The following is a 13,025-nucleotide window of genomic DNA, read 5'->3' on the forward strand; positions in this document are numbered from 1 at the left end:
AATGAATGTGCCAATTTAGTTGAAACAATGATTTATATTCTTACAATGTGAATACGCTTTCATTCCAACATTTTTGGAAAATATATGCATTTAAGCTTTTAATAACTTCTGTTTCAAGAACATAGACTTGGCAGCTAGCATGGAGGACTAAGTTTTACTCAATAAATTGGTAATATTTAGTTGCTTATGAAAAAGGAAATAATTTCTTTTGCTCCTTTTATAGGAGGTAGTTTTCACTTGAACTTTTTTGACAGCCTTTGAATCTAGTCTTGAACCTATACTTATTCATATGTCTATAGTCTAGTTCTCAAGCTACAAAACCCTTCTTTTACCATCATTTTGAGCTGGAACACTCCCCCCTCCACTCCCCATTTTCTACTCTAAGATAGCTTGTACAGAAATAGTTAAATGTTTGACCAATTGTTGCTAATCTCCACAGGGGTCAGCTTGCCGACAGTTAGCATTGCTGATCTTTTGACCCGTGCTTCCTGTTTAGGCATATTTCTAGGCCTTGTACAGCAGCTGGGGGATTTTTGGCACGAAAAGCACAGCAGTGGGGACCTTCCCATTCCCAGCGTGGGCTGTTAAGTTTCCCCGGCGTTGAAGAAATGAAGAGCAGCTTTTGTGTGTAGTCCTAGAAATCGCATTCCATGTCAAGTACACATCTGTAGCTTTGGAACAAGTCATGGCAATCTTAGCTTGTGAGAACATGTGATTTAGTTATTAGTGGCTAAGGGTCTGATGAGATGTTTAGTAAATTATTTAATACAAAAGTGTGAAAATGTACCACAGTGCTTAGAATGGTATGATTAAAGTTGATTCAGTTTCTTTAGGGCAGGAAAACCTGGAGCTTCTTTAGCTTACAAAGAGCAATTGTAGCTCACAACAGTATTAAGTACCATCAGTCATTGCTTTGCCCTCGAGAAATTAGCATGGGGCAAGACATGCTGTTAAGGGGCAGTAGTCAAAAGGTGTTGTGATTCCATGAGTTTAATATTTAGATGGAAAGGTGACACTGATTACTGTTACAATATGGTAAATAACAGAAGAATTTAGGCAAATCTTGGTATAAACAGAGTATCATCAGATGGTATTGGTCTCTTGTTAGATTCATCATTGTTGTCTCTAGGTTCTTTTTCAAAGTGAGGATGGAATAAAAATATCATAATAAAAGATCTTCATCATGCAGGGTCTGTCTTTCATTTCTAAACCTGGAGATGTTCATATAAGAATGTCTTACGTGGTTATATATGGAGATCATGTATTCCTCTGATACTCAGATGTTTAGAATCATACCTGATCTGACATTGTCTCACTGAGAAGTTAGTTTACTTTGCATATTTTTAGATTACAGGAACTGACTGTATGTTCAGAAGATAATGCTGACGTTCATGATATTGAACTTTTACAGTATATCAGTGTGGATTGTTCAAAACTAAAACGACTCTTGCAAGGTATGATGTGAACTTGTGTATTGAAATATTTATCTCTAAATATGGCTAAAGATTACACAACGGTATTGATATATATGTCTTTTTATTGCTGTATTTTACTCCAAATATTCATATATATTTGTCAAACTATTTTTAAAATTTCATTAGCATAACGGTATTGGTGTATAAGTTGCTTTGCACTTCAGATGTCTTCTATAAATGTTCTATGTTGCTTTTTAGAACTAAGTTTCTCTTTCAAACACAGAAATGTTTTACCTTTGCAGAGACAGTATTCAAGTTTAAAGCCCTAAAGAAAGTAGCTCAGTTAGCTGTTATCAACAGTCTTGAAAAGGCAAGTATTTTATTATTTATCTTCTGCTTCATTGCTTATTTACAGGCTATCTTTAATTTTGGAATTGCTGTAATTCAGTAGTTTTGTATAAATTATATGGTGGTAGATCCCTTCAATGCGTGTATGTTTTGCAATAAACATTGAGTCATTAGAAGTAGGAGTGGGATCTCTCTTCCTTGAAATGCATGATGCAGAAAATACTTTTTTCTAAGTTGATGAATGTAAAGGTTTGTGTTATCTGCAGGCATTTTGGAACTGGGTGGAAAACTATCCTGATGAATTCACAAAGCTGTATCAAACACCACAGACTGATATGGCTGGTAAGGCACAACAAATGATTTAGTGTTCAAAAGTTGGTTTGATTTCCTCCCCCCCCCCCCCCCCCTTTAAAGTAGTGCAGGTTTTTCCATAAAAGAACCCCACATTCACTTGCTTTTTGTGTCCTCCTTGCTTCTTGTGCAGTGTGCATAATAAGAAACATATTTCTGTCAACCTTTGCCTGGGCAAAGTTTGTCTCTTTTCTCTCCCAACTCAACTTTTAAAGAGTTTTGTTTCTGGTTTGCAAATCAAGTAAATACAACCCAAAAGATGCTAACTCTTTAATAGGTGTTTAAAAAATTGGTTTAAAGAAAGTCACCTGTATTTGTCTCTAGTCAAAAAGAGATGATACTCCCCCCTTGCCCCCCCAGATAAATCATGGCTCTAACTGGGTTATAGCCCATTTTATTCCCAGTAGCATGTCAATAACATCCAAAACAGAACCTTCTCCTTTTTAGGAGGAGCTATCCCGCTGCTCTTTTATACTTATTTTTCACTTCTTCGTAATTAAAATTGGTACTGAATGTGGTTATATTTTATGCAGATTGTGCAGAGAAGTTGTTTGACTTAGTGGATGGCTTTGCTGAAAGCACAAAACGTAAAGCAGCAGTTTGGCCCCTGCAAATCATACTCCTAGTCCTGTGTCCAGAGATAATCCAAGATATAGCAAAGGATGTGGTAGAAGAAACAAAAATGAACAAGGTAAGAGAAGAAAAATATCTGAATTCTGATACATATTTGAATTTTAGAAGGTGCTTGTCTTGGCTTATTCTATATTTAAGATATATTTTGTTATGTCTCTTTTTACCTAAAAAGTGCATTACATTTCCATATGTAAATTTCTGCATCCTTTTTAAGTTCTAACCTAACCTATGTTCTTTCCCTGTCAATAATTCATATGGACTGTATGTTCCAAGCAAATGTTGTTTTAGAACTTGTACTGTTCTCTGGAGATTTGAATCCCAGTGTTGTGCTTCTACTGTCTCCAAAAGCAGCAAGTTTAATATTGCTTCTAGCTGGCTGTATTGTCCCATTCTACAGTTCTGCAATGTTTGTACTGTGTTGCATAACTGCAGTACCTGCAGCAGATACAGAATTTGGTGTGGCTGCAAATATTTGTTAAAGCATAAACAATCATCTATTTTTGTGGCATCCAGATTGCCCTAGCAGGTCCAAAATGAATATCTAATAAATATAATGTTTCTCCAAAATGATGCATGAACTCAAGTTGCTTTTTGCAACCCCAGTATCCCTGACTTCTGATCGGAAAGCACCATTTTTTTTTGTTTTAATACTTAAGGATCTAAAAACTCTGACTATAGATTACAAAATTTCTGGTTTTAACTATTCTTGATTTGAATTCTGCAGAAACTGTTCCTGGACAATCTCAGGAAAGCCCTTGCAGGCCATAGTGGAAGCAGACAGCTGACTGAAAGTGCTGCTATTGCTTGTGTTAAACTGTGCAAAGCATCTACCTATATCAACTGGGAAGATAATTCTGTCATTTTCCTACTAGTGCAGTCCATGGTAGTAGATCTTAAGGTAAAAAAATCTCAGTTTCCTAATTACAATGAAGACATTTGAATTTTAAAATGATTTAAAAAAAATTGTACTTCTCCTTAATTGAATATCATAGTGTTTTTTCAGTGGAAAATTTTTGGCTTTTTTTCCTAATTTCAGTAGAAAACCAACTCAGTTGTTTCATTCCGTTTTACTCCCTTACTATTTTTGCTTATGCCCTGCTTTCTTTCTCCTGAAGTTCTGCATTCTGTTTTTCACTCAGTGTTTCATGGCTGAAATGGCACTGGGTAATTTTTTTAACTGCACATTAAAATACAAGCTTATATCAAAAAGTTTGGTTCTTTTTTTTAGAAGTAGTGATTGATTTATTTAGCTAGAATTAAAAGGAATGTGATTTGAGTATTTTAGGTTTAAGTACTAAATATCGTTAGATATAGTTAAAAACTGTAACTTTGAGTAGCTTCTTTCTCCTTTTTTTCTTGTGTGATGTATTGAAAGTAGACAAGAATGATCTTTGTATCTGATTATTTTATGTATAGAATTTGCTGTTTAATCCAAGCAAACCTTTCTCAAGAGGCAATCAGAATGCAGATGTAGACCTTATGATTGACTGCTTAGTTTCCTGCTTCCGCATAAACCCTCGCAACAACCAACACTTTAAGGTGAGAACACTACTTACCGGTAAGTCATTTCTCCACGTGCTGTTGGTGGCCTGTGAATTATCAAAGATTTGCCAACAGCGATTGGAAGTTCATAAATAATTTCAACCTTGTAAATATTCCCTAGTAATAACTCTCTACATGTTTTTATAAGTCTGTTCTTAGCTGGCTAGACATTCTTATGTTTACATTGACAATTTTGTCAATGTAATAAAAAGGCTCCAATACGTTATTCAGTATGCTATGAGAGATGTCAAAGAAATATGTGTTCCTAAATAGTTTTTATGCATTATTCTTGTTGTAGATCTGCTTGGCACAGAATTCCCCATCGACATTTCATTATGTACTGGTAAATTCGCTCCACCGAATAATCACAAATGTAAGTTCTGAAAGTGTTTAAGAAGTCTGTGGCTTCTCTTCAGATCAATATCTGGTTAGTAAATAGAATTTAAATAGTAGACCAAATCTTGTTGCCTGTATCCATGCAGCAAGAGTTGCTTGTTACTAAGAAGGACATTCAAATTTTTGTTCGCTCTGTCTTCCAGCTAGATTACCGGTCTGAGAACTTGTATTCTGGTATAAAATTTCAATACAAATATGTTTAAGTACTCTATAGAATAGGATAACAAATTTTTTGACTTTTGGTTTTGTATTATGTGCTGCTTTATTGCTGTGTGAGAAACTTGCACAATATCAAGTCATGCGTAGTTACATCATCATCTGCTACTTCTTCTGGTATATTGACATGGAAACTGAGGGGAAGAGCTGGCTTTATGGTTTTGTCTAGAGATTTGATCCAGTGTGATTTCAAGTAGTGTAAAATAGTAGTAAATGCTGAGTGCCAAAATTTGAGAGTTTGTGCAACTGTTCATCTTGAATTTGTTACTCTGGTTTCTTATATCACTGAAATAAGACTTTATACTGTTTAGAAATATTTTCCTGATCACTGTGAACATAGATTCGGTCAGTGAGGTTCGGCTTCCTCAGTGCTGAGCAACAGCCTTACTTAATTTACATAATCTCTTGTACTTCATTTGTCCCAACATGGTAGTGAGAATACTATATTAAAAAAGTATTAGGCGTTTTGACAAACAGGGGGGAACATGCTACTCTAAGATATGGTGTATCTGGAGCAGAAATAGTGAAGTTATTGTAAGTATAATTCTGTTGCTATTTTTTGTGCACTTTCAAAATAGGTGCTATGCTTTGTTATATTTAATATGTTGTGTTATACAGTATCTCGGAGATTATTAAGCATTTACAATATCAGAATTCTGTTTTGTTCAGTATATCACAAGGAGTTGAGTACATATTAAATGTTTGTTTTGAAGTATTGCTTACTAGCTTTCTGTATCCTAAAGTCTGCCATGGTTTCAGAGTTTGTGGTTGTTCATAAAGAGATGTGATACAGTAAGCAGCTAACTTGGAAGTATGGCTTTTGTCATAACTCACCTAAATATTACCAATTTTGTGGCTAGAGTGAAAAGTTAACAGAACTGCAATGTTGAGTCAACTACTCCTATCCTTAAAGGTAGTTAATTATATCATAGCTGTTGTAACTGTTACAGATTTAAAAATAAATCATAATGTCACCCATCTATATCCAGTTTACTGCTTGAGCATTACTGCCTTTTAATTCTAGTCTGCATTGGACTGGTGGCCCAAGATTGATGCTGTGTACTGTCATTCCATGGAGCTTCGCAGCATGTTTAGTGAGACACTTCATAAAGCTATTCAAGGTTGTGGTGCACATCCAGCAATTCGCATGACGCCGGTAAGACATGTACAGAAGCTGTTAAAACACAAACCTGTTGCTTTTTCTGTGTCTCCATTCCATTCCTGCTTCTTTATTCATTAACTTTAGACTGGAAACTAGAGGGGGTAAAACACTGCAATCCAAAAAGCAGCAGAGAACCATACATGCTCTGTAAACTTGCAGTTTTTGGTATATTGACTAACTGTTCATAGTCAGTTGGTGATGTATGTTTCTTAGTTTTCATGCTGCTTTTAAAGGGGCGACACAGAAGTATTCCTTCTGTAACTGTCCTCTATGGCTAGTTGTCCATTTTAAGCTTTCTTGCTGTATAAATAGCTAGGTAATACATCAATTTTTGTTGAATCTGAAAAAAAATCATACTTTTGTATGCTAGATTTTCATAACTGTAATGCTTTTACCATGATTATTTCTTTTTTGTCCTGCTTGCTTTCTGTTGAGCAAGTTGACTGTTTGGCAGCAACAAAATAATAAAGATTTTTTCAAGCATTATGAAATAAATACTTTTGATCTTCTTAGAAGAAATCTTGGATAAATTAAAATTTGTAGTTCATCCAGATGCTTTTTTTTAATTGTGTTTTTTAATAAGTTCATGTGCAGCTGTGTTGCCTTTCTTCTGAACTTTCCGTGGGACTTTCAATGTGTCAGGTTAACTTGCTGGTTTTCTGAATTGTAGTTTCCAGATGTGATGGATATTTCATTTAGAAGAAGGCCGACAACAGCATATAAAAATATTCCTGTTGGGCTTCTCATATGAAAGAACATGAGCAAAATATCCCTAGTTGAAAGCTACATCGTGTTTAACTTGCTTTTTACCTATATATATTCATCTGTTGAGAAAATAGCAGGGGTGTTTTAATGGCAACTCTGACATTGATTGGTGGTGCTTTGTCTTCTGCTTCTTATTTTCTGTTCTTAATGGCTGCTGTCGCTCTCATGGTCAGATGCCAACCAGTCACTGTTTTGCATGGCAGTGGGCCTCTGTTGCTGTAAGTATGACCCCTTGTAACTACCGCAGAAAAGCCTTTCCTTGCTCTGACTTTTCTGTGCATAGTTACCACAGTTGCAGTCACAGCACTTCATCTCCGATACAAAAGGTAGCATGCTTCACATAAGAATATAGGACTGGAGGAGACCTGTCTGGGTCTGCGTGTCCAGTGCTGTTGTTGGCAATTGCAGCATGATCCCTTTCACAAACCAACTGAGCTCCATCTTAGGTGCAAAGGCTTTTTGTTGGTTCTCTTCTTTTCTTTCTGCCCCCTACTTCTCCATCATGATGCTCTTCCAGAATCTCCCTGCTCTGATGGTTAAATGTTTTCTAATTTCCAGCCTAAATGTATGTGTGTCCAACTTATCCCCCTTGTTCTTGTGCCAGTGTTGTGTGATATCTTCAAACCAGTGTTTATCCCCTTGATGTATTTGCAGAGAGCAGTTGTGTCTCTGTCTTTGTTTTTTGGTAGTCTTTAGTTTCTGTGAAGCAATTTATTTACTTCACACAGTCAAACTAATCAGCCGTTTTTTGCCCTGTGCCTGTTTTCAGAATTCCCTTAATTGCATAAAACTAAGATTTTGCATGGAATTAGTTATCTCTGCCAGTGTGGCACCAATTTCTTGATCAGATGCTTGTTAAATGGTAGATTTTATTCTGTATGTTTTCACACTGTAACTTTTTTAGCAAAATAGTATGAAGTTGTAGCATTTCTTGTAAAACTTAATTATACAATGTCATATTTATACTTCAGTTACCTTGAGGATGATTTCAAGCTAGTTTATTTTTTTGTTCAAAACTTGTATGTATGTATACTGAAAATGAAAAGCAAGTTCATGTTACTGTTCAGTTGAGATCTTCTCAAATAATAAATTAGATAAAATAGTTTAAAAAACTGAGTTTCTAAAGAAAGTTGTATCCTGCCTTGTGTTGAATTTCCACAGCAGCAATTTTTTTTGTCGAAGTTACTCTCTTAACTATTTTAGTAGCAGTAAGCAAAAATACTAACTTAATCCCTGGTGATATAGGATAAAGTTTATATATAAATTGTCTGAACTTAATAGAGGGAGTTGAAATCTTCTGTCGTAGGGTATACTGGGGACCGATTAATGCAAGCTTGTGTTATCTGTAAAAAAAAGTCTTTATCATCACAGACATTAGCATACATCCAATATCTTTTTGTTGAGATGAAACTGCGGTTGAATGCCACCCAACAGGGTTGTTTGCTTTGGCAGGCTGTGCATGCCGTAGGACTGAAGCATAAAAATTTTTGCAGTCCTCGTAACAGGTAGCATCCCTGTATGATTATTTCACAGCCAACACTGCACGTGGCTATTTGTTAAATGTCTTGGTAATACTGGTAGCTAGATTCCATTGCGTGAACAGCAGTGGTAGAATGCGACCTAGTTCAGTTTTTCACATTGGCTCAATTCAGAATACCTTATGTGGACTCTAAATACATACCTTAAAATGTCCTCCATGCCAGATGAGGAGGCTGAATGGTGCAGAAGTAATCTACTAATTTTTCAAATGAAGCTAACTCTTGTTTTTGCTGCACTGTGTATTGTATTAATGATAGTGTATCTTGTGAAACCCACTTTTCAGAGGTCGTATAGATGAAAATACATCATTCTGACTGTGATTGTGGCAGAAAATAAAGAGAATGTTTTGCCTTTGAGAAATTTTTCCAAACCTGCTCATGTATTCCAGCTTACTTGGAACCATTTGTTTTTATTTATTTCTAAGCAGCTAGAGAATATCCCTGCAAATACTTACTAGTGCTTTTACCTGTTTTTATTTTGCCATAATTTGTCTTAGGCAAAATCTTCCACATGAAACTCACTTACTAAAACATTTCTCAAGTAAACTTTAAAGACATAACAAAATGATAGCGTATGTGTTTTTAAAAGGGGATTTTTAAGTAGAAGGCTGTGTGATTTTACTTGAACGAATTTAATATACCTCTTTTTAAATTTTCCATGGATTATAGATTATATAAGCAATACAGTTCCTAAAATGTTTAATTATAACTCACTACATAGAGTACCTCATTGACAGTTACTGTGATTTTTCCTCCTGTTAGAGTCTTACATTTAAAGAGAAAATGACAAGCCTTAAATTTAAAGAAAAACCTACTGATTTGGAAACCAGAAGCTACAAGTTCTTGCTGTTATCCTTGGTAAAGCTGATCCATGCCGATCCAAAGCTTTTGCTATGTGTAAGTATATCATATTATTAATCCAAATAGTAAAATTTATTTGTGAAAATGCTTTAAAACTTTTTAAACTTTTGTTAACTTTGATACTCAAACAGTAAAGACCTTAAACTTCACTTTTTAGAAGTACCAAAATAAAACTATAAACAAATAAAATTAAATATGTAAACCTGGCCTGTAGGATACTTTCCTACTTATTCTTTTCTGCAGTTATAATGGTTCCATACTGTAGAAGGAAAAAGGCAACAAAAGGAAATCTATAGGCCTAGAACAGCCAATAAAAAGGAGTATAAAGCTCCATAACTCTGAAGGAGGAAAAATAGGAGGGGGGGAATAGAACAAGAAGAAACCTAAGATGAGGGGGGAAAAAAGGATTCGGGTAACAGTTTTGTGAGTAGAAAGACAGATGGTCTCTTAGCTCTTTATCAGTTTCCCCTTAAACATGTGTTAATATCTTCTATGATGTTGAATAAAGGAAAGATTAGGCAACCATACTTAAACAAAACAACAAAATGCTAAAGAGAACCATAATTTAACAAGTGTAATGTTCTCTTGAATTCATGCTGAAATGAATGTTCTTCTGGGGCTTTACGAATCTTCTGTGTTTCAACTCTAATGTGGAGCAGCAGGTGTAAACTAATGTCTACCAAATCTGACAAATGTGTATGTGTGCAGGGCGTGTGATACGCACTGTTGCGTTGGGTAGTACTAAGATCTAATCAGTCAGTGCTGAATGTTTTCCTTTTGTCTAGTTTGTTTAATTTAAAAAATATTTTAATTGGTCTAGGATATGATACACAGGGAAGGGTCATCATAGCTGAAGAAGAAACTAGGTACTCTGTTAAAGATCCAGAAATCCACCTTGTTTAATTACAGGAGTATTGATGGCACAGCTGCTTTAGTGGTCAGTGGCATGGCCAGTTATTAAAAAGTTTTACTTTTTAAACTTGCTTTCCTTTTTACTGTTTAGAATCCAAGGAAGCAAGGGCCCGAGACGCAAGGTAGCACCGCTGAATTAATTACAGGCCTTGTACAACTTGTTCCACAATCCAGCATGCCAGATATAGCACAAGAAGCCATGGAGGTAAGGGATAAAGGTTCTGCATGCCGAATGATTAGTTCACAGGCTGTGCTAGACAAATCAAGGCTTTTGTAGGAGCTCTGAAGTATTGATTAGCTGTGAAATTCTGTGTCTTAGAGTTTAGCTTCTATTGATCTTTTTCTAAATGTCCCCTACATTGAAAGCTCTACCGGAGAGGCCTGTAAGAAGATTTTAAAAAGGCAGCAGTTCATATTGCCACTTGTGACTGTCCTGCACCTCTTAGAATGGTTTGCTCTTCGCTGGTGTTGAGCAAATCCAGTCTGACAGTTCCTCTGTTACGTCTTTGCAGACACCACCGTTAAGCCTTCTCTTCTGTGTTTTCTGAATGGCTGTGACCAGAACATCTGATGTAGTGTCTGTTCCTGTATTACGTGGTGGATGAGGGAAAGTTGTGTTGTGGGGGGGTTGGATAGGATACTTTAGGGCTACTGAAATCTTCCTCCTGCTGGCTTTGACTGCAGAAGCCAAAAAGTCACCAGAGTCGCTTCTGGCTTTCAGCCTCTCCATGTCCTGTTGTTAATTCTGTGACTTTGCCAGTTTAGTTGTAAACATCTGTATGTTTTTCACTATGGTGGGTCTCCAGAGCGCTTTATTTGTAATGAAGCAAGCTTTAGCTTCTCCTTGTGCATAATGACAGGGAGCAGGGTTTTTTGTTTTGTTTTTTGTTTTGTTTGTTTGTTTTTAATCCATAGTATCCACAATGGATAGCTAGTTATATTATCCTGCCACCTTTAGATTAGCGATTCCCATGCTAAAAAGTCCACTGTAGCATATGTACTTCAGTGAAGTCTTTCATGTTTTAGGTGAAGAGTTCACAGACTGAAAAATGGATTAACTAGACGCATATGTAATAAGGCTTTCCATGAATGGTTGAGTCTTAGTAGTTAAACTAAGGCTTTTGTGTCAACCTTGCATCAACCAGAATTGCCCTAAATGGTATCAATATACAGAGATACATATCCATATATGAAATGCATATCTTTTCATACTTTTAATGGTAGAATACAGGAATATTTCCTGTATAAGGGAGATCCTATTTAGTGTGAAAGTCTCTGGGGAAGTTTATGTAAAGTGGTGACATCCTTACTGTTAATGACAGGAACTCAGAGATGGAAAAATTTTGGCTTGCTGTTAATTATGCAATTTAATTTGGGTATACTGCTCAGTTCTTGATCACTTTTGGGTCTGATTATTTACTTTACTGGCTGAGGAACTGGCCTCTCATGCTCATTTTTAACTAATAGGTTACTGAAGAAATTCTTTTCTAGAGTATTTATTTAAACTAGGAACCAACCTGAAATAATAACTACTTACCCACATCGTTATCCAGCTACACTTATTTTTTTAAATGACATTGTTAATAGTATTGCAATAATCCTATCACAGCCATAACAGTTACAGATTTGCTTGTTTGGAATTTGTTGGAAAATAGAGCTAAAACTTTCCTTGTTTCTGTCTTTAACTTGTACTTCCACCAAAGCCATTTGATTTCTTTGCCTGCCTATTGAACACCTTCAAGTAATGGCTAACTTCAGAGGAGAGATTTTGTTTGCTATAATTGCTTGGTGTAATTAAGGCTAAACTCTGCACTTGAAAACTTATTATAATTATGGCTAGGTTAATGACTTCTCACCAATAATTTTCTATTTGTTTATAGTCTTTGACCAGTTTAACTGTATCAGATCTGTATTTCTTTTGAAAACTGTATTCAACTAATTTAAAAGTAGTTGATTTTTGAGCTCTTTTAGTTAATCTGGCTAAATCAAAAGCAGAGGTTAAATTTTTGGGCCATATTTCACCAGTATGCTCTTAGGTATGGTCAGAACCTATTCTTGTGATACAGTTTCTGCTAGTGTAGATGGTTACAAAAAGCAAACTATTTGCCTGTCCTGATTTGGCAGAGAGCTTGAACTACAGATATTTTGTTGTTGCCACTATAAATTTGTATCTGTAAAATTGTTTGCATTAATTTTTTTGCAGTTGAGTCATTCAGTATTAAAGCCAAAACCTATCTTTTAAATGTCGTGTCTGTGTGTCCAGTATGGATTTGCATGGAAATAAAAGATAAATTTTCTTGTTTTGGATTATAGATATGTAATAAAGACTAAAAAAATAGTTTTGATTTGGATTAACTATAAACTCCTTTTTTATGAACAATTTTATATATGCATATGAAGACATAACTCTATATACATGTTTTATATATTCTTTTTATATTGTTTTAAAAACAATAATTAATATGTTTGCACCTGTTTTGCTGACTCTTCTGAAGTACTTGGTAATTTTTTGTCTTTAAGTGATACTCTAACTTGTTTTGAATTTAGGCCTTGTTAGTCCTTCACCAACTAGACAGCATTGACTTGTGGAATCCTGATGCTCCTATAGAAACCTTCTGGGAAATCAGGTATGTAAGCTAACTTTTGTAAATTAAGAGAAATAGCTGTTCTTCTTTGCCTTTCCTTTTGAAATAGCTGTGAATATTTTGGGAAAGCTGTGCACCATCAGCATGAATCTGCAGTCAAAATTGTGTATACTCATGAAAAAGATCTTTCTTTTACTATTGAAATTCAAAAATATCAACATCTTGTTGGCTTTCTCAATGACTTTCTTCAGTCTGTTGTTAAGATGTAGCAATGATTATTAGTTTAAAAATTTTTTTCCCC

The 13,025-nt window shown here is 35.3% G+C and overlaps 1 protein-coding gene across 3 annotated transcripts in view; it reads left to right on the forward strand.

Moving 5' to 3' along the window:
* Positions 1–13,025, forward strand: part of NF1 (neurofibromin 1) — a 179,053-nt gene that overhangs the window by 86,389 nt on the left and 79,639 nt on the right. For all 3 annotated transcript variants that reach the window (XM_064523066.1, XM_026106924.2, XM_026106931.2), the window contains 11 exons: positions 1,348–1,454; positions 1,718–1,785; positions 2,030–2,105; positions 2,648–2,805; positions 3,472–3,645; positions 4,164–4,286; positions 4,588–4,662; positions 5,926–6,057; positions 9,129–9,263; positions 10,231–10,344; positions 12,687–12,766. In XM_064523066.1, coding sequence (XP_064379136.1) covers positions 1,348–1,454; positions 1,718–1,785; positions 2,030–2,105; positions 2,648–2,805; positions 3,472–3,645; positions 4,164–4,286; positions 4,588–4,662; positions 5,926–6,057; positions 9,129–9,263; positions 10,231–10,344; positions 12,687–12,766 — 1,242 coding nt within the window. The remainder of the gene's footprint in view (positions 1–1,347; positions 1,455–1,717; positions 1,786–2,029; positions 2,106–2,647; positions 2,806–3,471; positions 3,646–4,163; positions 4,287–4,587; positions 4,663–5,925; positions 6,058–9,128; positions 9,264–10,230; positions 10,345–12,686; positions 12,767–13,025) is intronic.

Source organism: Dromaius novaehollandiae, chromosome 19 (assembly GCF_036370855.1).
Source record: "Dromaius novaehollandiae isolate bDroNov1 chromosome 19, bDroNov1.hap1, whole genome shotgun sequence".
Classification (NCBI taxonomy): domain Eukaryota; kingdom Metazoa; phylum Chordata; class Aves; order Casuariiformes; family Dromaiidae; genus Dromaius; species Dromaius novaehollandiae.